Source organism: Schistocerca nitens, chromosome 9, assembly GCF_023898315.1.
Source record: "Schistocerca nitens isolate TAMUIC-IGC-003100 chromosome 9, iqSchNite1.1, whole genome shotgun sequence".
Classification (NCBI taxonomy): domain Eukaryota; kingdom Metazoa; phylum Arthropoda; class Insecta; order Orthoptera; family Acrididae; genus Schistocerca; species Schistocerca nitens.
The window spans coordinates 22,314,849-22,340,117 of record NC_064622.1 but is presented as its reverse complement, the minus strand read 5'-3'; the positions used below and the strand labels follow the sequence as shown (position 1 = coordinate 22,340,117).

Here is a 25,269-nt window from a genome sequence, read left to right as displayed (position 1 = left end):
AGAACGAAAAAAGTTCATAATTATACATGCAAACTGTTTTTCTAAAGAAATAGGGCTCTCAGTTCTGTATTGCCATCACCTACACAACTACTCAACAGCTTCACAGTTCTCCTAAGTGTATTTTGCCCTTCATGGCTGTTTTCTCATAACAAATATCAGTTATTAACATTTACTCTCTATTTTCATACAGCTGAAGGACTATTAGCATGCTGTTCGACACACACACAAAAAATGTACCTTCCTGATTTTGATACTGTTAATGGACAGTGACAAGAAAATGGAATTATTCGTAGTCCTGTCAAACCAGAAAGTGAAATCGATATGGTTGATGTAGACTGCATTAATGGGGCAAGTCACCTGGCTATTACATTTCTCTCTGGTGTAGACTGGTCCAGTATATGAGTTCAATAAGTAGCACGTCAGGCCCACTATGAATAACAAAACATGCTGCACAACAGGCCACAGACTCACATTATACTTTGCTTCTGTTTCTGCTGAAATGTCATCATGGAAAGATTTCAGAACATTCACTTGTTCTTGAAATTCTTGCCTGAACATGACTTTTACTTCATCACAGCGCAGTTACTTCATTCACTCAGTCCAGTAATAAATTACCTTGTTGGGTACTAAACTGACCATTTGAAAATGATGGTTACCAACTCAAAACTTATTACAAGTAGTAAACAAATACAGTAGAATCCCGTTAATCCAAACTAATTGGGGCCGGACCTTGTTCAGATTACCGAGTTGTTCGGATTTGCTGGAATTACGGTGACGAGTTTCTAGAATGAAGTACACCAAGCAGATAAGAGGTAGACCATGGTAGCAAATGGGAAATAGTGTTGGAACAATGGCTCACTCTCACTCTCTGACCTTGTTGTTGTGCACTGTTGAGACATTTGTAGTGTCTGAGGTCAGTGCATTGCCATTTGGCTCACACAGCTCTCGGTTATGTTAGTTATCGATCGCTGGCACGTGAAACAGTTGTATTGTATTCATTCACGTGTAATGGTGTACATATTTTTGTCATGAGTAAACGGAAATGTACAACGTTAACTCTCAAAGAAAAACTGAATGCTTCAAAGAGGATAGACAATGGTGAGAATGTATCTAAACTGGCAACAGAACTGGGTGTTGGTAAAGCAACCATTTGTGATTGGAAGACAAGAAAGGGGAACTCCTTTGAGTGGAGCACTAGTTCAGGAGAAGGCTGTCTACCTGAACAAGTTAATGAATAGTGATGAGTCTTTTAGTGTGAGTACGGGTTGGTTGGACAGATTCAAAAAATGTCATGGAATCCGTCAGCTAACAATTACTGGAGAGAAGCTTCCTCCTAACCGTGATGCAACGAAGGAATACTTGGGTGGGTTTGAAAAAATGATAAAAGAGGGAAAGTATTCTCCCCAACAAATTTATAATGCTGACAAGACTAGCCTTAATATTAGGACATTGTCAACAAAAAGCCTGGCATCAAAAGCAGAAGACCATGGTCCTGGTTTTAAAATGTGCAAAGACCATGTGATTTTATTAGCACACAACAATATTGCTGGTAGTCACAAGCTGCCTTTAATGCTGATCGGCAAATCTGCTAGGCCCAGAGCTTTTAAAAACTGCAACATGAAGACCATGCCCATACATTATTGCAACCAGAAAAAAGCATGGATGGATGGTAAGCTTTTCAAAGAATGGTTTCACGGCCAGTTTGTTCCCTCTGTTCGATGGTTTTCTAAGGAAAATCATTTGTCTCCCTGTGCAAACCTGTTGACTGATAACGTGCCATCTCACCCCAGCACTGAGGAATTATGTGATGGAGAAATTGTGGTGAAGTTTTTGCCACCAAATGTTACACCACTTCTACAGCCAATGGACCAGGGTGTACTGCAAACATTAAAACTGATTTACAGAAAACAATTTTTAAGAAAGCTGATCTAAGATGATAGCATTCCTTTAGTGGACAAAATAAAAAAGACCAATGTGAAGGATGCTGAGGCATGGCTGAGTATTTCAGAAAATACTCTGAGAAAATCGTGGAGAAAACTGTGGGCATCTCTTGAATTTCAGGACAATCTAGTTGAAAATGAAGACGAAAATCTATTACAAATGTTACAGACAATCCCTGGAAGCTAGTGACGTAGACGTAGACGAGTGGATGGCAGCAGATGGGGCATGTGTCGAGAACCTTACTGACTCTGATTTAGTTTCTGCTGTGATTCAAGACCAGGAAGAAGTGGACTGCTGTGATGGAAGTGACAATGAGCCTGAAAGCGACAAAGGAGAGCTGGTGCCACACAGTGACGCAGCATAAGCCCTTGACCTTGCACTATGTTATTTGGAGCAACAGCCCACTGCTACACATGCTGATTTGATGTTTATGGGACGAAGGCACAACTATGCATCATATAACAGACTGGCTTCATTATGCCAAAAAACAATGACTGAGTTTTTGTCATCTACAAAGTAGGGATAAAATGTCCGCAGTATTTTAGTAAGTTTGACAGCTTCTCTTTCATTGTTATTCATTGTTTAAACCTAGTATTTTCTTGCCAATTTTTCTTATACATGTTCACTGTATTGTGTAAATTAAAACAGTTTGTATGTACAGCATTTTACCACACAGTCTTCCATACTTAGACTAACATTTTTCATGTTTGGATTAACTGAATGTTCAGATTAGTAGGTCTCTGCTGTAACAGTTAAAAAACAAGGTGACTGCTCATAGTAGTCATATTAATGTACCTAAGACTGACAGAGTGCCTGAGTAACTTTTCTGTCCACTGAAATGGTAAAACGAAATGCAGCACTTTACTCCTTTAGGACAGCACAAGAATTATATGCAAATAACTAGAAATTAAAATGATAATAACACATTTAACTTTAGAGGAAGTAATGTTTAAAATAAAAGTAATATCTATGTAGATTCTGTCTACGAAAATCAAGTCACATTTCACACTATTGGAAAATTAGTAGGGCTGCATTAATTTCCCAATGTACTTACCATAAATGAAAAGAACATGCTTGCAGCAGACAAGAAGTGCCATATATCATGCTTATCATAGAAATCTAAGATCTCACATGGTTGATTATACTGGCGAGACTGTGCTGGTGTTAGCTGTAATAAAAATTTCTTTATCACTAAGTGAGGAATATAAGAGCAATCCTAAACTTTACAGTGATTAATTTTATGTTATTTTATTTTCGTAAATTATGATTTGATGTAATTAATAAATGATGTCTTTCAAACCACTAAAAGCTTCTATTTAACATGATAATTTGTGTTCTATCACTAGTTTCAGTGAATTGCTATCATTTGGATGGTTGGTTGGTTGTTTGGGGAAGGAGACCAGACAGCGAGGTCATCGGTCTCATTGGATTAGGGAAGGACGGGGAAGGAAGTCGGCCGTGCCCTTTGAAAGGAACCATCCCGGCATTTGCCTGGAGCGATTTAGGGAAATCACGGAAAACCTAAATCAGGATGGCCGGACGCGGGATTGAACCGTCGTCCTCCCGAATACGGGTCCAGTGTCTAACCACTGCGCCACCTCGCTCGGTTATCATTTGGAGACTTAATTCTAAACAACAAGTAGTTACATAAATTTTTAAAGGTGACACTGATGTTATCATATGCTGCAAGATACAAATAAGTTTACAAACAAATTATGAACAGGGTGATAAGTCACAAGAATCATGAAGCCAACGTAACACAGGATATAGGAAGTTCATTCACAGATTTTGGCACAGAGGATCAGGTTATTGTATGAGGTGGAGCAATGCACAGCCTGGCTAAGGACAATAATTACAGCATCAGAGGTGACCTGGATGAAATAGGAGTAGCAACTACTCACAAAAATGTGAGTTTTGTGGAGGTCCTGCAACATTGCGAGCAGCCCTGGGTTAACAGTGCTTTGAGCCATGTGAAAACTAAGTTGAGCAGGCTACTGCTGACTGACATGGAATTTCATACGAGTGCACTGCTTGTTGCTATAATTGGGAGATGAGGATATACTACATGGCTTACACCTGAAAAAGAGACGGAAAGAAAGGTTGGCTTAGCTTCTGGCAGATATACAGTGGGCCACCATAACACAAAGCAAGATACCTGTGGTTATTGGTTTAAGAGAGGTACCTGTTTTAGATGTAGAGAAGAGTAGAGTTTTATTGGTCCTGGTAATCATACAGTACACAAATAGTACATTCTGGTGTAGGACAAGTCAACGTATAACAAAATATAATATTAAATTTGCATTAAGTTCATTATTTCTGCATTAAATGATCACTGAGTTACAATATACAGAGCAAATATTGTACAAAAATAAAGAGTAGATATTTTACAGCAGAAAGAGCATGTACTGTACTGGCAGTTTAATATTTGCAACATATACATGGTAAAGCATTAAAGTTCTAGTAACATTTATATGATACATCACTAAGGCAAAGACACAAATCATTAGTGAACTTCCTGAAGGAACTCATGGAGGCTATAGAAGCAGTGATGAGTCATATATGGCTTAGCAGTTGACTTGAAATTTGTCAGATCATTTATTGATTTAATTTGTGGGGGAAGTTTATTATAAATAACTTTCCCATAATACAGGGTTCCTTTTTTATTCAGGGTGCTGTTGGTGGGCTCTAAATGAAAGTTTCCTTTTTTCCTGGTGTTATAGGAGTGGCTATTTTCACTTTTATGGAAGAGAGTGGGATGTTCCATTGAATATTTTTTCACAAACACAGTTATCTCATACACATATATACATGGAAGTGGGAGGATTTCTAGCTTTTTAAAGAGTGGTCTACACATTTTGTTCCATTTTACACCTTCCATTATTCTTATAATTCTTTTTTTGTAGCCTAAAGAGCTTTTGGCTAAGGGAAGAGTTACTCCAGAAAATAATTCCATATTTCAGTTGTGAGTATATATAGGCACAATACACAGTTTTCAGAGAATCTTTGTTGCAGTATCCCTCTGATATCCTCACTAAGTAGCATGTAGTGCTTAATTTCTGACAGACTTTTTCAATATGCGTCTCCCTTTTAAGGTTATCTTGGAGCTATACTCCCAAGAACTTAATGTTGTCTTCATTCTGAAGGTCTTTGTCAGATATCTGAATAGTTTGCTCACCTTTTTTCACATTATAGAAATTTAGTGGCACCATCTTACTTGCATTTATTACCAATTTGTTGTGACTGAACCAGTTTTCAATATTGTTCTGTGTCTCTGTTGTAGACTTCAAAGCATTTCAATTTCTTTCCCACTCACTAGCACCCTTGTATCATCAGCAAACTGGATGATGTGCTCACAGAATTTGTTTAGGCCATTCACATATAACAGGAATAGGAGCTGTCCCAGAACTGAACCTTGTGGCACTCCATATTTAATGGTTTCATAGTTTGAATAGTGTTGAGTGAGTTTGATGAAATTTTGATGTTGCACATCCCCATGTTGTCAAGCTTAGGCAACAGTTTTGTGAGATCTATAATATCAAAAACCTTAGAGAGATCTAGACATATTCCAATGACATTTTCGCCATTATCTACTTCCTGAAGTACTTCACTTAATAGTTCAAAAATTGCTGTATCAGTTGATCGGCCTTTCCTGAAACCATGTTGCGCTTTGGATAGTATTTTGTGCTCTTCTAGAAAATCTACTACCATACTCTTCTTCAAAAAAATTTTTCTACGATTTTTGAGAATACATATAGTAGAGCAATGGGCCTGTAGTTAGCCATTTCATCCTTTTTACCTTTTTTGAATAGTGGTTTGAGCTTAGCTGTTTTTAGGCAAGACAGAAAAATTCCGGTTTGAAAGGAACTATTGTAAAGGTGAGCTAATGGTTCAATAATGAGATCTCCACATTTTTGAATACGGCTGTCTGGGATGCGATCTATTCCAGTGGAACGGTTCGCTTTTAAAGTTCTGATAACTGACAGGACTTCTTTCTGGGTTGTTGGAAAGAGAAACAGTGAAGTAGGATTTATGTTGGTATTTACAGATTATACTGGGTGGTTGGTATTACTAGGTCTGATTTCACTGATTAATTGCTCACTTATAATGCTTTATAAGTATTGAACACATTTTCTATTTCTTTAGGATCATTAATCTTTGTCATTAACAATTCAATTTAATATTGGAATTCTGAGGAGAAACATTATTAGTTTGCTGTTTCACTATAGTCCATAAGGCTTTCATTTTGTTATTGGAGTTATTTATATAGCAGTCATTTGCCATTACTTTAGCTTCTTTGATCACTTTTTTAAGTATCATTTTCTAATTCTTGAAATATTCAAGGAATTCTTTGGATACTATGGAAGACTTGGAGATCTTATATAATCTTCATTTTTCAGCACATGACTTTTTTATACCTGTTGTCAATCAGCAATTTTTTCTCTTAAACCTACTACACTTGATTTTCTGATTTTTAGCTGGAAATGACATGTTAAAATAATGTGTAAACATATCAATAAACATGTTGAACTTCTCATCTATGTTTTTGTATCTGTATTTTTTAGTCCATTTAAATCAGGATTCAGGCAACCTGTTTTTAAAGAATTGACAATAACAGGAGAGACCTAAAAATACTCAAGGATGCAAAGAAAGGTAAGGTTAGCTTATTTCATCAAAATCTTAGAGGATTGAGTAAAAAGGCAGAAGAGTTTTGTGTCTGTTTGGAAACTTTAGGGAACTCTGAAAAGATAGACATGCTTCTTTGCCTATTTGAGCACAACATAACAACGGGGTTAGATAAGTTGCATATAAAAGATTACACTCTTAGCAGCTTACTCCTGCATAACTAAAGGAGGATTTGTTATATATACACAGTGTGATTGGAAAGTTTTAAGAATGGATCCGCTGCTGATAACTGGTTTGGCAGGCAGGTACATGGAGGGTGGGGAGTGAGTCATTGCCTTGTCCTTGAACATCCTCTGACAGGAAACTGTGTTTCGTTTATTCAGTTAGTTGCGGCAGCTGGTTGAGTGGGGGTCTGTTAGGGCTTGTTGCCGGATTCTGTCTGCATGAAAATGGACGTAAAAATGGAGCAACGAGTTTGTGCGAAATTTTGTTTTAAAACCGAGAAATTAGCTTCTGAGACTTACGAACTATTAAAAACAGCTTTTGGAAATAATTGTATGAGACAGTCAAATGTTTTTGTCTGGTTCAAGAGATTTAAAAATGGCCATGAAGCATTTGAAGATTAACCACGGTCTGGCCGTCCTTTCATCTCAAAAACGAATGAAAATGTGAAAGTTTGTGACTTAGTGCACTCTGATTGTAGACTTACAATTAGGGAGATGGCTGATGAACTTAATTTAAGCGTCTATGCAGTTCAGGTAATTTTAACTGAAGATCTGAACATGCATCGAGTGTCCGCAAAATTCATTTCAAAAGTGTTGTCAAGTGACCAGAGGCAATACTGACTTGAAGTGTGCCAAGAACTGATTAACTGGACTGAAAATAGCCCAGATTTCTTAAATAGAGTAATTACAGGTGACAAACAGTGGATATATGGATATGATCCTGAAACCAAATTGCAGTCTTTGCAGTGGAAGACTCCAGGTTCACCATGACCGAAAAAAGCATGGCAAAGTCGGTCAAAGGTGAAAACAATGTTGGTGAGTTTTTACTCTGCTGGTATTGTGCATCATGAATTTACCCCTGGAGAACAGACAATTAACCAGGAATACTATAAATGTCCTTGAGCATTTGCGCAAAAAGGTCCGGAAGAAAAGGCCTGCATTGTGGAAAGACAGAGTTGGCAACACTGCGCCGACGCGGACTCTTCGAGTATTTGCTGCACTAAATAATTATAAAAAGCGTTGTTATTAAGCTATTTTTAAACGTGTACAGGTGTTATAAATATAATATAAGTGTTGTTGAATTAGTGGAAGTGTTAGTGAAATATAAAATAAGATTAAACGGGGTAAGAAGCGTATTTTTCTTCTCGCGCCTGTAGCACGAATCCTAGGCCTAATTTCACGCGCGCGAATCGTAAGTAAGCAGTGAATTAAACTTATAGATAAACGTTTCCAGTTGGTATAAATATAATATAAGTGTTGTTACATTAGTTGAAGTGTTAGTGAAGTGTTAAAGAAGATTAAACGGGGTAAGAAGTTTATTTTCCTTCTCGCGCCTATAGCACGGATTTTACGCTTAATTTCACGCGCGCGTATCGTAAGTAAACAGTGAGTTACATGTAATCACCAGTTTTTTTTATTCAGTACTCTTTCAATTTATTTATATCTGCCTGAATAGTTTCTAGGGTCCTTTGTTTACGTTTTAGTCACTACTTAAATCAGCTTATAAGATTTCTGTTTTTACCAGGAGTGAGAAGTGTGTGACATGCCGTAGGATCGTTAGTTCTGGGGTATGGTGTGATGGGTGCTGTAGTTTCTTTCATTGGGGCGAATGTAGTGGCGTGGGAAATGGGGACATAAATGAGGCTCACCAGTGGAAATGTAGGATGTGCAGTAGAGATAGGAAAATACTGGAAAAGGAAGGGAAAATTGCAGCTCTTCAAGCTGACCTAGACAAGGCAAGGGAGGATCTGGACAGGTTAAAGAGGGAGAAGGGTGAACAGAGGTGGGAAGTGGCAACAGGTAATAGGGGGGAACAGGCAAAGGAGAGCATCAGACAGCTTTGTCATAAATCTTGAAAATCGATTTGACCTGTTGCCTCAGTCAGAATCGGATGAGCCTCATGTAGCTGAAGCTGTAGAAAGGGCACAACAAGCTTTCAAGGACTTGAAAAAGGTAGGGAAATTTGTAAAGAGAAAGAAAGTTCTGTTGTTAGGTAGTTCCCATGGTAGAGGTGTTGGCCAACTACTGCAGGAAAATCTAGGTCCAGAGTACCAGGTCACAAACTTTTTCAAGCCTAGTGCAGATCTGGGTCAGGTAACAGAGGATGTAGGTGCTTTATGCAAGGATTTCACAAAGGAGGATGCCGTGGTTATAGTGGGTGGTCCAGGAAATAGCATTGGCAGAGACTCTGAATATTCCATAGAGAGTGACCTGGTGAAGATAGCAGCAGCAACAAAGCATACGGGTGTGGGATTTGTGTCTGTGTTGAGACGCCATGATCGGCCTCATTTGAACTCTTCCGTAGGGAGGGTGAACTTGGAGTTGGAGTGGCTGCTTAGGACGGATACAGGGTCCCATATTGGTTTGATTCCTGTGGATGCTATCGATAGGTGGGACTACACTAGGCATGGCCTTCACCTCAATAGGAAAGGGAAGGGAAAACTGTCTGGGTTGATTGCAGAAAACTTAAGGGGGGACACTGGCACAAGTGGTAAAATACCAGTGGTCACAGGTGTCAGAGGGATGCTTTTTTTAGGATAGGGAAGGGGGAAAGAAAACGAGTTTTAAGTGAGATTGGCAGACACACTCAGTTTGAGAAAACAGATGAACAGGAGTAAGATTTTATCATACAGCCTCCATTTAAACAGTGTTTAACAAAAAGTAATCAGAAACTGCCAGTTCATCATCGCCAAAGCAGTTACAATCCCATTAGTATGCAGTATCAGTTATCTTTATTACACCAGAACATTCCGGGACTTAGAAATAAAGTTGATGAACTACTCATTTGTATCGATGAAATGAATTCATCTAACTAAATTGGCATAATCTGCCTCTCTGAACATCAAGTGACCACTGATATAGATATGTTAGATATTTCAGGATTTAAGCTAGCTTCCTACTTCTGCAGAGTGGATATGGATGGAGGAGAAGTTGCCACAATTAAAAAAAACTGCCATAAATTCAAGAACATTGACATTAATAAATTCTATTTAGAGCAGCATCTAGAAGCATGTGCAACAGAAGTAGAGTTCCATAACAGATCCTATATAATAATAACTATTTACCGAGCACCTGCAGGAAATTATAATCTATTCTTAGATCATCTAGAAGCTCTTTTGGGTTATTTGACAGGAAGAAACAAAGAAATTTTGATTGCTGGTGACTTTAATACAGATTTTCTAATGCAATCTTCCAGTAAACATTCACTGCAGTTAGTAATGTTGTCTTTCAATCTAACTCACACTGTAAACTTTCCAACTAGGATCACTAAATCCTCAAGGACAGCCATTGATAACATTTTTATAGACAAATCAAAGGAACAAAATCATATCATAAAACCTGTTATAAATAGACTATCAGATCATGACATGCAGCTCCTTGTTTTAGATGTAAACTCTAAGCAGATTATCAAGACTGCTAAATCTGAGTACAGGAGAGTAGTCAATCAACCAAAAATTAAGTGTTTTAGAAAACTGCTCAAAGATATAAACTGGAAAGATGTTTATAGTGCTCATGACATGAATGAAAAATATAACACATTCATGAACAATGTCAGTACCATGTTTGAAAACTGTTTTCCTCTAAAAGTTGCTCAAATTAAACAGAAGTCTATAATAAAACCATGGATTACACAAGGAATAAAGATTTCCTGTAAGACAAAAAGGAAAATGTATCTGTCGACCAAGAATAGCTCCAATGCTGATGAGTTAGCTAAATACAAGGAATACTGTAAAACATTAAAAAAAGTAATTCAGACGTCTAAACAAATGCACTACGAGAAGAAGATAGCAATGTCAGGGAATAAAATAAAAACAATATGGGATATAGTGAAAGAGCAGACTGGTAGAACCAGAAAGGAACAGGAGCAAATATCACTAAGGGTAGACGACACATTAGTAACTGATGGGCATAGTGTGGCAAATCTATTTAACAAGTACTTTATATCCGTTACTGATAGAATGGGACTTTCAGGATCAGTAAATAATGCCCTTGATTATCTGAAACTAGCCTTCACAAATAGCTTCAAGTACATGAATCTATCACTCACTTCACCAAAAGAAATAACGTCCATAGTAAAATCTTTAAAAACAAAGCATTCTAGTGGGTACGATGAAATATCAACGAAGTTAATTAAGGCATGTTCTTGTGAGTTTAGCACAATTCTAAGTTACTTGTGTAACCAGTCAATTATAACTGGGACATTTCCTGACTGGCTAAAATATGCAGATGTTAAGCCTCTATTCAAGAAAGGGGATAAAGAGATACCGTCAAACTACAGACCGATTTCACTTTTGCCAGCATTCTCAAAAATTTTAGAAAAAGTAATGTACAGGCAGCTGCTCAACCATCTGACCACAAATAACATATTATCAAGAACACAGTTTGGATTTCTGAAGGGTTCTGATATCGAGAAGGCTATTTACACCTACAGTGAAAATGTACTTAATTCATTAAATAACAAATTACAAGCAGCAGGTATTTTCTGTGATTTGTCAAAGGCATTTGATTGTGTGAACCACAACATCTTTTTAAGTAAATTAGAATTCTATGGTGTTACGGGCAGTGCTGCAAAATGGTTCAAGTCATACCTTACTAGCAGGAAACAAAGGGTGTCAGTGCAAGGGACTAGTGAATTAAGTCATCAGTCATCATCAGAATGGGAAGAAATTACATGTGGTGTCCCACAGGGATCCATCTTAGGGCCACTGCTTTTTCTTGTGTACATTAATGATCTCTCATCAGTTACACTGCCAGAAGCAGAGTTCGTTTTGTTTGCAGATGACACAAGTATTGCAATAAATAGTATGTCAAGTGTAGTTCTAGAAAGATCTGCTAATGATATTTTCATGGATATTAATAAATGGTTTAAAGCCAACTCACTGACATTAAACTTCGAAAAGACTCACTATATGCAATTCAGAACCTGTAAGAGGTTTCCACCCAGCATATGCATAAAATACAAAGAAGGGCAGATAGAAGAGGTTGACAGTCTTAAATTCCTGGGATTACTACTTGATAATAAATTCAGTTGGGAAGAGCACACCACAGAACTGCAGAAACGCCTTAACAAATCTGTATTTGCAATTCGAGTGTTAGCAGACATAGGCGACATAAAAATGAAAAAGCTTGCACACTTTGCCTACTTTCATTCCATAATGTCATATGGTATAATATTTTGGGGTAACTCTTCAAGTCAAACAAAAGTTTTCAGAGTCCAAAAGCGTGTAATACGTATTATTTGTGGAGTAAATTCACGGACGTCCTGTAGAAACCTCTTCAAAGAACTGGGTATACTAACTACTGCCTCTCAGTATATTTACTCATTAATGAAATTCGTTCTAAATAATATATCTCTTTTTTCCAACAAACAGCTCAGTTCATACATACAATACCAGGAACAAAAATGATCTGCACAAGGACTTAAAAGCACTTACTTTAGTTCAAAAAGGGGTCCACTACTCAGGAACACTCATCTTCAATAATTTGCCAGTAAACATAAAAGATTTAGTTACAAATAAAGATCAGTTTAAAAGGAGCCTGAAAGACTTACTAGTGGCCAACTCCTTCTACTCCATTGACGAATTTTTTAATAGAAACAAATGATGTATTGTATATATTCATACTATTAGTATTGTTATTTCAGCTTAAAAAAATTGACATGTTCCACATCCACGAGGATCTCCTCAGCACGGATCTATGGAACGAAAACTAATCTAATCTAATCTAATCTAGGAGTTGGGTGCTACACCATGACAATGCTCTAGCTCATCGTGTCTCCTCCATCGTTGAATTTTTGACCAAATTCAAAATTTCTGTGCTTCCACAACTGCCATATTCCCCTGATTAGGCCCCTGCAAACTTCTACCTGTTTCCTAAACTGAAATTTTCACTGAAAGGGAAGCAATTTGACTCAACTGAAGACATCCAGGCAAATACGGAGAGCGTCCTTAACACGCTCCAGGAAAAAAGTTTCCAGGAATGTTTCCAAAAGTGGAAACACCGTTGGAGTCAGTGTGTTCCGTCAGAAGGGGACTATTTTGAAGGAGATGCATCACAGTAGCATGTAAGTACCACCATCGTACAATTACAAGCCCATTCTTAAAACTTTCCAATCATACCTTGAATTAAGGCAGAACACGAGTTAAAAAAACATTGAGACAAGTATATTTTGTAGTGATTAGCCCATACAAGTTTGTGTTTGTGAGTTAATGCTGAAAAATACATAACTTTTAATTGTAACTGTATAAAGATCCCTAGTGGCAAATTCTGAAATGTTTATGAGGAATTTGGAATCCTTACTATGATATCTATGATGCAATAATTGCGGATATAAAAAATTTACTCACCAAGTGGTGGAAAGAAAATACACATATGCAAAGTATTACATATGCAAGCTTTCGGAGTCAGTCGCTCCTTCTGGGAGAGAGGTTGAAGGGGAAGGAAGAGGGGTGAAGGCTTAGGAAAAGCGGTAGAGTTCAGAAAAGTCACCCAGAACCAGGGATCACAGGAGACTTACCAGACAGGATGAGAAGGAAAGATTGATTGTTGGGGACTGCGCCGAATGAGATTTGAAAACCTGAGCACTTAAAGGTGGAAGACAGGGTAATGTGCAACATAGAGATTACTGCTAAAACATTGTGCAGGAATTAATAAAAGCAAAAAGCTAAGTGCATTTTATGTGATCAAGTTGGGAGGGGGACAACGAAAAGTAGATGTCGTAATGGAGTGAAGAAAGGAGTAGTTAATGTGAAGAAATGCTGAGACTGAAGAGGGGTGCGCGCGCGCACACGCGCACACACACACACACACACACACACACACACACACACACACACACACACACACACACACACACAGATCAGGGATACTTATATGGATATAGTGTCTGTTCTTTTGGACATGTCCAAAAGAACAGACACCATTGATGACCTGCAGCCATCTAGAACAAAATTAGAATTACATTAATACCTTCAGCTGCTAACGGGCATTGATATATATCAACGGGGATAGGTGAAAATGTGTGCCCCGACCAGGACTCGAACCCGGGATCTCCTGCTTACGTTGCAGGTACTCTATCCATCTGAGCCACCGAGGGCACAGAGGATAGCGCGACTGCCGGGAGTATCTCGCGCATGCCTCCCGTGACACCCACATTCTCACATTGTGTGTCCACACACTACATTCATAGTGTCCCACCACAAGACACTCATTACTCGTGAAAGACATTCTTACCAAGTCCCGTAAGAGTTCAGGGAATATGTGTGCATCCGCATAGAAGAAGGAGGTCACGGCCGGTGTTGCCAGAACTATATACTTATATGGATATAGTGTCTGTTCTTTCGGACATGTCCGAAAGAACTATATACTCCTTCTTCTTCTGTGCGGTTGCACACGTATTCCCCAAAATCTTACGGGACTTGGTAAGAATGTCTTCCACGAGTAATGAATGTCTTGGGGTGGGACATTATGAATGTAGCGTGTGGATATACAAGGTGAGAATGTGGGTCTCGCGGGAGGCCTGCACGAGATAGTCCCTGCAGTCGCGCTATCCTCTGTGCCCTCGGTGGCTCAGATGGACAGAGCGTCTGAAATGTAAGCAGGAGATCCCAGGTTCGAATCACAGTCGGGGAACACATTTTCACCTGTCCCCGTTGATATATATCAAAGCCCATTAGCAGCTGAAGATCAAGGATATGACCATGAGAACCAGGATGGCCCCTTCCAATGTCCAACTTTTCGTGGGTCGCTTGGAGGCAGCTTTCATGGGATCCATAAGCCTTCAGCCCCTGGTTTAGTTCAGATACATTGATGACATCTTTGCCATATGGACTCATGGTGAGGCTGACCTGTTAAAATTACTGAACTCTCTAAATACAGTCTCCTACTAAATTTCACATAGTCCTATTCTGAATCCCATGCCACTTTCCTTGATGTTGATCTCATCCTCACCAGAGGCATGCTACACATTTCTGCTTACATTAAACCTACTAACAAGCAACAGCACTTATATTTTGACAATTACCATCTTTTCCATGTCAAACGTTCCTTCCCATACAGCCTTGGCTTTCAAGGCAAATTATTTGCTCAGTTGCAGACTCTTACCTCATCTCAGCCTTCACTGGACGTAACCCCCCCCCCCCCCCCCCAAAAAAAAAAAACAACCAACAACACTCAGAAGCACATCATTTGCACCCTACACCCTGCTCTGGAAAATTAAACAGCTACTTCGACAAGGCCATGACTTCCTAAAATCATGCCCTGAAATGAGGTCCATTCTGTCTAAGATTTGGCCCACTAACACTAGAATAGCTTTTCGTCATCCTCCCAGTCTCCACAATATCCTTGTCATACCCTTGTCTGCACCCATCTCACAAACCTATGGCTCCTGCCCCTGTGACTGTCCCCACTGCAAGACTTGACCTATGCATCCTCCTACCATCACCTATACCAGCCCTGTAACTGGCAATACAACACTGTCAAAGGAAGAGCCACCTGTAAAACAACATTTTAGTTTTTTACACCTTCTATTATTCGCCACCCTCCCCCTCCTCCACATCTATCACTTACAATGCACTTAGGTTTTCCCTTTTATTAATTCATGCATAGTGTTTTAACTGACTTGCATATTACCTATCTTCCACCTTTAAGCCCTGAGGTTTTCAAATCTCATCCAGTGTAGTCCTCAACAATCAGTCTTTCCTTCCATCCAGTAAATTTCCCCTGACCAAGGGTTCTGGGTCACTTCCCCGAACTCCATCCCTTTTCCTAAGCCTCACCAGTCATTTTCCTTCACCGATATTCTTTCCCATTTCCACAAAACAGGAATAAAGTGCAGCACTGTATTTGAAATTGTGGTTTTGGCAAATCTACTATGTGTGAGACAAGAGTTCACAAGCGGTACAAATATTTCAAATAGGATTGAGAAGACACTGGAGATGACAACCACCTTGGACCCTTAGAATACCAATTACTGACGATAATGTGGAAGAAGTAAAGAAAATGGATTTGGAAAATTGACAAATCACAATTACAGAGGTTGCTGAAGTTGTCAGCATATCCTCTGGGCCAAACCAAGAATTTTTTTTGTGGATGTTTTGGGCATGAAATTTGTAGCTGTAAAGTTCGTTCTGAAATTGTTGAATTTCAACCCAAAACGATATAGCATTGATATTGCTCAGGAGTTGCTAACTGAAGTAGAAACTGATCAAGAACTTCTAAAGGTTATAACAGGTGATGAAACATGGCTATACACATATGACATCACAACCAAGATCCAATTGTCCATATGGGGAAAAAAATAAATAAATAAAAAAAAAATTACAAGTTCGATATTGTGTTATGGTTCATCTAACTGTTTTCTTTAATTACAATAGGATAGTGCTTCACGAGTTCCTTCAATAAGGAATACTACCTGAAGTTATGGACAGTTTGTGTGAAGCAATCTGAAGAACATGACCACAATTGTGACAAAACCACTCATGGAAATTATATCATGATAATCCTCCGATTTGCACCTCAATGCTTGTTCATGATTTTTTTAGCAAAAAACAGTTACATTGCCTAAGCCACTGTTTTCACCAGACACAGCCCCCTGTTGACTTCTCTCTATTCCTGAAGCAGAACAGAACTACGAAAAGACGTCATTCTGCCATCAATGATGAGATAAAAACAGAATCGCTCAAGGAGCTAACCACCATAACGGACAGTGAGTTCCAGAAGTGCTTCCAGGATTGGAAAAAGTGCTAGCACATGTGTACTATATCTGAGGGGGATTGTTTTGAAGAGGAAAAAGCTGATGTTGTTGAATAAATAAAGATACTTTAAGAAAAACAAACATTCCCGTTACTTTTTGATCACGCCTCATACATAATAAAAAAGATACACAATACTTACTGCCCATGATATAGATTTGTTAAAGAAGAAGTACAGAGCTGCTCCCCATGATGCAAAAGACAATATAATGTACAGCAATGGTTGCACCAGTATGCGCTCACGGTGACAAAGCTGAAACAGAATAAAAATTACATATTATCATTAATGAGCATATTTTCATATTGTGTTGAGTTTTACTAGGGTTTTTGGCCCTGTACAGAGATGGCATCATGGCTAATACACTTGAACATAGAAGCAGTGGTAGTGGTGATGGTGGTGGTGGTGGAGGAGGAGGAGGAGGAGGAGGAGGAAGAAATGGGAAAATTAATTAAGTGTGGCCTTATTTCTTTGGAAGACACGCTAATGCTGCATTCTGCACCAGTATTGCAAGATCAATGCTAAATGTGCATGAAACAGTGATAACATGTTCATATCAGAAAAAAAGAATATGGTACATTTTACACAAGAAATTAGGTAAGACAAGTTTTTGTAGAAGACAGATGAGTGCCATGTTTGTTAATGATCAAAAGCAAATATAAAAACAAAATTCTTGGTGGTAGTTGAATCATTTTAAAAGGAATCCAAATGACTGTGAGTGCTGATTTATTATGGTGCATGTGATGATATCCCACTGCTTCATGCCAGAACCAAAGCAAAAGTGAAAGCAATGGACTGAAATGGTGGTCCTGCACCGGGAAAATCAAAGTTGATTTCCTCTTCCAGAAAGAATGGGCATTGTTTTCGGGGATGCAAAATTGATTGATGTTAATGACTACCTTGAAAAGTATAAAATATCTGGCAGAAACTACATAAGTCTTCTGGATCAAATGGATGATGATAATATGCATCAAGAGTACTGGATTGAAAAAGAAAATGAAAACCACATTTCAGGAAAACAAAGTGCAGCGACATTACAGGGAATATAATGAAAAATTAATATGTTACTAGTTATATGGCTAAACATTAAAACGATAACACCACGAAGGACAGCAAATAACGAAATTTTACTTAATGTTAACATACAGTAGAGCAGAAAGAATACATGATTAAAATTGTAGGCAGATACAATGAAAAGATTGTTACACACTAAAATTTTGGCTATAGCCCTCTTCAGAAAAGAAAAGAAAACACACATTCACACAAACAGGCTCACCTCATGAAAAAATGATTACTATCTTCAGCCACTTCAGTCAGACTGGCAATCTGACTAGTCAGATATGTGTTTTCCCTTTCTTTTCTGAAGAAGGTTTTGGCCGAAAGTTTAGTGTGTAACAATCTTTTCAGTACATCTGTCTGCAGCTCAATGTGTTTATGGTGAGTAGCAATCTATCCTTTTCAAAACTGTTGATATTCCAACCTTTTCTTTCCACTGGTTGATTAAAATTGTCTGTGGCCTGGGGGTGTACAGTAAGTAAAATTCAGTACACACAGCCGCCACCTCTGCCAGCAACAATGACTGTAACCTGGCTGGATGTCACGTCAAATTGGGCTTGGATGATGACAAACACACGTGTCATTCCATGCTGCTTTAACTCTGCACCAGTTTAGTAATCCCACTGGATGTGCAAATGGAAGATATGGAAATACTGATAAATGTAACAATGCCCACATCTGGTGAGGATGTCTGCAGCAGAAAAACTGCTGTTATTGCAGCCTGGTTATGTGAACTTCCACACCAGGCAAATATAATGCCAACCAGCAACTGACTCATTCTACATTCCTAATATCCAATTTCATCTTTACAAGCGAAATACGACTGCTGCTGCTGTTTACCTGGATCGATGTAGACTTGGGTTGTATAATGTGTGTGTAGTTTTCACAACCACAGGACTTACGTGAAACTTTGCTTCATATTATAATTTCAGTACACATGCATAACAAGGTAGTAGTGTTTGAATTTGTATCAACTTCAAACAAGAACTATTTGATGGTAGGCAATGAAAACCTCATAACTCCATCTGTCTGCAAACCTCTTAATTCCTTAACCAGTAACTCCATTACCTAAGAGAAATGTGAAAGTGGGTGGAATTACCAATAACTAGGCTTATACTGTATAGTTACACTTGTAGCAACATTATCTGTATCACTTCAAGTATTTTTTAAGAAACTGTGTTTGCTTCTCCTGCAAAATTTAACAAAACAGGGTAATAACGTTTTCATTGCTACCATCATACCGCATATTAATTTCTATAAAGACATACTACCGTTTGGTTTCGTGAACTAATAAACAATTTTATTCTGTTGTTAAAGAAAGTTGATTTGTGATCAATAAATGTTGTCAACTCTAAAGAGAGGGTTACAACAGCAAAAGTTCAGGAATCACAGAGACTAGCAAGTGGTGGCGTGCCAGCGTCTCGTCAGCCCATGACTGGATGTTTTGCACGAGTAAGCTATTTGGAGAACATCTTGGGTAGGGCAACAATTGAACACTCTCAGCATCAAGGTAGGCCACGACAGCACTGGAAACGTGTAGTCATGCATTGTCGTGTTGAAAGACAAGAGCGTGGAGACTATGAAGATAGGACACAGCCACTGGCATCAACACATCAGAAATGTAGCTCCTGCTGTTCAAATAACCAGCTCTACAAAATGGAGGTGATTTGTTCCGCTGCCAATGGAATTTGATAAGAGCGTGCCAAGTGCTGCACCCGTATGACAACGACGAATACAATGTGGCAACGTTTGTCCTCGTCGGAGCCTCCACACTTGGATAAATTATCACGATGCTGAAAGCAGAACACAGACTACTCTGAAAATGTGTAATGTGTTATGTTGCTACTCCTGTCTCCATAATTGAGTTTATTAAAATTTCTTCTGTTGAGAAATGAGGAGTGATCTGTTTTACCCAGTAAAAAGCTTTCTATAGCCAAGATCAGTATAGTCAAGATCACATAAATACTTATTTACTTTCGACAATCATTTTTGAAAACAAAAAGACGAAAGAAAAGCCTGTTGAAGCAGATTGTCGAAAATAAATAAGTATTTATGCGATCTTGGCTGTAGAAAGTTCCTTACCAAGTGTTGTCTTTGGGTTCACCACCGTCAGTGCACCTCTCTCTGCTGATGCATCAAAAAAATCTGCAACGATTATCACTGTGGTGAGTCTCTGGTGCTCCAGACACTGTTGCACTGGACATAAAGATGTTCATGTTGCTGCATACCAATCAACATGCTGATCAATGTATGTGACACGGCTGTATGATACTGCACAGTTGTATGAACAATCTGTCTGTGATCTTAGGCACTAGCTGCACGGGGCCATTGAGGTGCTGCACGATGTTGAGTATGATCCTCCTGAATCTATCAATTCCATATTTGTACGACAGCCTTGGGATCCCAACCAATGAGATCAGCACCAGTACGACAAACTAATCTGCAGTTGCTAGGCTATAATCCCATCTGTATCAAATTTCCATACATGCTCCTCCTAACACAAAGCAAAACATGATCTTCTCACTAACAACATTCAGATGTGATTTCTGAATGAGAGACCCACTTAATCTTTATTTATACTCAAAAAGTAGATGTACAATTGTGCTGAATTGATAATCATTTGCATGTTGAAGTATGTAGTACAATTGATATACCAGTTTGATATTTGTTGCAGGCTACCTTCGTGGTATCGCAATTTTAGTGACCAGTAGAGTAAAACCACAAATACTTCACTACCAGGAAGAGCATTTTTCACCTTATCCATGTAAATTATCCATCTGTAGTTATTACTCAACTATTTATTTAGCTATCCAAATATTTTCCTATCCAAAATGTACAGACAAAATACATTTTCGAAACAAAGTCTTCATTTCATATTTTACATTAAGTTTCAAAATAATTCTCTTAACTGATATTTTACCTTCATTACTATGTAGAAGAAAGTATATAGCAGCAGATTTGCCATAAATATAGACAGCAAATATGTTGCAAAGTCACGTAGGTGATATTTCAACCCCAGTACAGCTAATGCAATATTGCACAAGTTACCTGCAAAAAGAGATTGTAGCTACATTAAAGAAATCATAGAAAGAGCCAAATGAGGCCTCAAAATTTTAAAGAAAGTTTTTTTTCTGCCAGCTAGTAACACTTACCAAGCGTGAGCAACACCATTCGATTTGGATAAAGTGGACGAATGCAGTGCAGTGGACTGGCACGGAGATCAAAATAGATAAGTAGAAATACTCTCTTGATGGCACTGAAATCTGTAAGAACAGACAGATACCTCTGAGAGCAGTAAAATAGTAACTATGAAGCACACAAAGGGCAAAAGTTTTTTAAGGATTAACCTGATTTGGTACACTTTTTCTTTAAAAGATCTGCATTTTAAGTGGAAATCCAAAATGATGTTTGAGAGATTTTGGTAGAGTTACTATGGCATTGAAATCAAAATATAAGAGGACAAATTTTACTTCAATAATTTATTTTATGAAATATATGTTGAATTAAATGTCTACATTATTTAAACTATACTTGCACATGGATTCAATCAGTCACACTAATGAGATCTTTCAGAAAGTTTATTAATTACATATTAATGATGAGAAGAAGAGGAATAAATCTGATGAAATAACATAATTCAATAGAGAGACAAATAACATATCACTCTGAGCATCAGTCCAGTACCTTAGGATAGCTCTTAAGCCACTTCTTAAAATTTATTCTAATTTTTCTTGTGCTAAGCCCCCCCCCCCCCCACTCAAGACATGCCACCACCCAGAGTCAGTGCTATGGATCCCGAATTTTTGGAACTTTTGGCAGTAACAGCTGTCACTATAACAGCAGTAGTACCATGAACAACAGTAACAACAGCAAGAACGGCATGTTGCTCTACAGACTGTGTCTCAGTAGCAAGAACATTGTCAATTGGTGGTCACAGCTACACCCTTACCAGCATTCGCTGCCTTAGACGAGTCTTCGAAGAAGTGGAAAGTCTATCTCCATCATTTTAAACTGTACTGTTTTGCTTAGAGCATTTCTGACAGGCAGCAAAGTGCATTGCTCATCTCTTCTAGTAGCCATTTATATGAAGTAGTGCACACATTGCAACCATTCTTGGGCCCTGTTGCTTTGTCTTCAATGACCTCTGTGTTCTGTTAAATGAATACTATGGTCCTCAGACACTGATTTTTGTGCATAGGCTACAGTTTAATCAAAAATTTGGGGGGACTGATGGAATCCAGCCTGCATTTGCATTGAGGCAATGCGGTGGCCTCCTGAGACTCTTGCGTGTTGCGAGTGGTTCAGGTATTTTGGTTGATCTGTCATGTTTGCACAAGAACACCCAGCAAGAAACAGATGTTAAGGACATTAGGACAAATTTGGTTGATGAAAGATATTTTAAACTTAAAAACTTTTACAAAATATTTTACATGTCTCGATCGAAAAGAAATATATTAGAGGTTGGAATCTTTTCATTGTGCATGTCTGCAACTCAACACGTCATCTCAAAAGTTTAATCTATGTCATAAACAATGTGGACAGTCTTAAGCAGAATCGGTTGCAAACTCACAGGGCTTGAATCCAAGTGCAGTTTCATATGCAGAATCACTGATTCGGGATATGGTTGTGTGCTTTGCCCCCAGATAGGGAGATCACAGCAAAGGCTTTGGTCATGTTTGACCCAATCTTGGTAAAATGCTTAAAATTGTAAAATCTTTTAAGGTTGCTTCTGAAGTTTAGTATGTTTTCACAAATTAAATTCAAGTGCACCTGGATTGCAGGCATCTAGTGGGAAACGTAAATCGGTCGATCACCTGCTCTCCTCTCAGTGTCGAATGACCTTTTTTGTAATGTTAAGTAAGCGTGTCAGAAACACCCTCCCTCCTTCGTGTTGTGATGTGATTCAAGCAAGTCAAAAAATCTCCACTTCTGCCCTGATTGTGACAGATGACATACCATAAGCTGTTGCCTGCACTTTGCAGCAGACTGTTAGACCTTTGGCAAGTGAAGCCAGCTCACAGTAGCATGACAACAAGCAGCCTACCAGCGTGTGCTCAGCTGCAGCACGGGGATGGCACATCGGTCCACACCATCATGTCTGCAGAGCAAATAGCTACCCCACCACGGTGGAAATTTATGCTGGGCCTGACACTTTCTGGCTGGTCCATGAAATTAGCTGGACAACAGCACAATTGTGTTGTCAAACAATGAGGGCACTTATCAGCAGCTCGGTCCTTCTTCACTGTAAAGGACCCGGCAACAGATTGTGTCTTACTGTCGCAAAGCCACTGTTTCCACTGGAGAACTGTTGGTGGCAGCTAAGTACAAAATTTCAAAGGTGTAGTAACCTTATTAGTTGAACATTCCGCTTCTGCTTCTAACGTTTTTGGCTTCAATGTCTTTATAAGTTTTGCTTTCAATGGACCAAGTCAATTTAGTGTCTGAAATAGAATCTCTCTCTGACCTTGACACACTGTGCCATTCGTACAAGGAAATTTTTGAACCAATGCTCAGTGTGCACACAATTTTAATGCTCACACATCTATGAAGCCTTCAGTGGTGCTAAAATTCTGTAGAGTTCATCTGCTACAATTTGCAGTTCAAGAAGCAATCCAAGCAGATCTCCCACGTCTTCAAGACCAAGGCTTCATTTCCCCGGTTGCCACTAGTCAATGAGTGATACCTACAGTTCTCCTTAAGAAAAATCTAATATGTCTTTACACATTTGTTGTGGTTTTAAGCCCATTATAAATGCACAGTCTACCATTTATTTGTATCCTATGACTTCCCTGGAGAATCTGTTAGCTAAACTATGCCCAGTTTATTCCCCAAGCGGAATACTCCCTGTATCAACTGCACATGAAGGGTATCAAAACTTCAAAACTGTGTGGTTGGCCACTTGTAAATTTGGCTTTCCAGTGTCTTAAAGACAGTCTTAAGGCAGCACTTGGTATCTTATACCATATACAATGGGTCTGCCACTGATACCCGTGATGGATGCATCCTAACATGGAATTGTGGCTGTTTTGTCCTATAAGTTGTTGGATGATTCTGAATAGCCAGTTGTCTTTGCCTTCAAAATGTTGACTGTGGCACAGCTCAGCTACTTGCAAAGTGAGGAAGGACTGCAGCAATCATTTACGAGGTCAAAACATTTCGTGTGAATTTGTATGGCTGCAAATTCCACCTCTTGACTGATCAAAAATCCTCAGTTTCATTGTTTGGGCACTATTATAAATTCCTGGAAAAGACAGTGCAGTGCACGCAACAATGGGCATTGGCTTTAAGTGTGTATCATTATAAAAATCACTTTCACCCCACCGCCTACAAACTCTCCATCATCTGCCTCCCTCTTGGTCCCCATGCAGACTTCAATCACAATGAAACAATTTCCTTTGCTCTGGACCATCAGAAATCAGCAAACGCTTGATAAGTTCTTGTTGACCACGAGTGAGGCAGCCACAACAATGTCCTGTGACCCAGTCGTGTGGAAAGGTTTGTCTGTAGTACAGGTACGGTGGCCAGAGTATTTTTCCACTTGGGCCAACACGGCCTTTCACAATTATTCCACAATGTGCTTACCATCTCAATACCACAAAAGGCATCTTAATGTTTGCCACATGAGTCTTCATTCCACCCCTTCTGTGTTGTATTCTCCAACCCCTTCATGCTTCGCATTGGGAGATGACGTGGATGAAGATGCTGGGCCAATGGCACATCAATGGCCTGTCACCGACGACAACATCGAATGCACCTGCTACTCCTTTTCCAATGTTTCTCACCGTGGGTCCTTTTCACATAAGTATGTGGCTGGTGGTGGTCGATGCCCTTCAAACTTCACTTACTTGGTGCAGATGCCATCCACAACCACCCGTTGCCATCCATGTGCTATCATAGCCATGCACCCTGTCATAATTGAATCTCTGTTGTTACAGTTTTTGAACACTGATTTCAGCTAGAATTGATCTGCAGTTTTTGTAGTAATTAATTTTGTGCTCATTTTGAGTGTTTGCTGATGTAGTTCTATGTTATATGATGCCAAAGTGAGAATTTGTTGGTACAGGTATTGTTTCACCTACTCACAGCACTTCCAGGTGTGTCGGAATTCGTAAGATTATCTTTGGACACTGAATTCATCACTTTTCTGTCGCACTTCTTGCAGGTATCCTTGGTGATGTCATTTTCAGATTTTTTAGTCTATCTTATGATTTAAAAGTCTCAACATGTTTAATTAATGATCATCATAGGTTATGGCCTTAGATTTTGTTATGGTTGGTTTATCATTGCAGTTTTTTTTCTCCTGCTGCACAAAGCCTGGAGCTTTGTGGAGGTCTGCTGTTATGTTTCTTTTTACCTTTATCGTCTGAGCACTATGACATTTTGTACATACTGGACCAGAATCTTCATCTGACTTCTTACTTGGCACCATAACTTTCTACATGATTAAAAGATGTCACCTGTGTAATGTGCGAGAATGCATGACTTTATTCATTATCCTCAGTACTTATTTGTTGAAACATATTTATCTTGTTTCTTTATGCTGCATAGAATTTCATATTTCACTATGTTCTTATGCAGTCTTCTCATTCAATATTAAATTCCTCTTCACACCCAGCATAAAAAAAACTCACAGCACTGAGATAGAATATTTCACAAATTTGGCAGGACTAGGGAA

General features: G+C 38.8%; 1 protein-coding gene across 1 annotated transcript in view; it reads right to left on the bottom strand.

Moving 5' to 3' along the window:
* LOC126203031 (SID1 transmembrane family member 1-like) overlaps positions 1-25,269 on the bottom strand; it is a 160,205-nt gene that overhangs the window by 44,512 nt on the left and 90,424 nt on the right. The window contains exons 12-15 of the mRNA XM_049937269.1: positions 20,747-20,857; positions 20,515-20,642; positions 16,683-16,793; positions 2,996-3,109 (exon numbers count right to left, since the gene is read on the bottom strand). Coding sequence (XP_049793226.1) covers positions 2,996-3,109; positions 16,683-16,793; positions 20,515-20,642; positions 20,747-20,857 — 464 coding nt within the window. The remainder of the gene's footprint in view (positions 1-2,995; positions 3,110-16,682; positions 16,794-20,514; positions 20,643-20,746; positions 20,858-25,269) is intronic.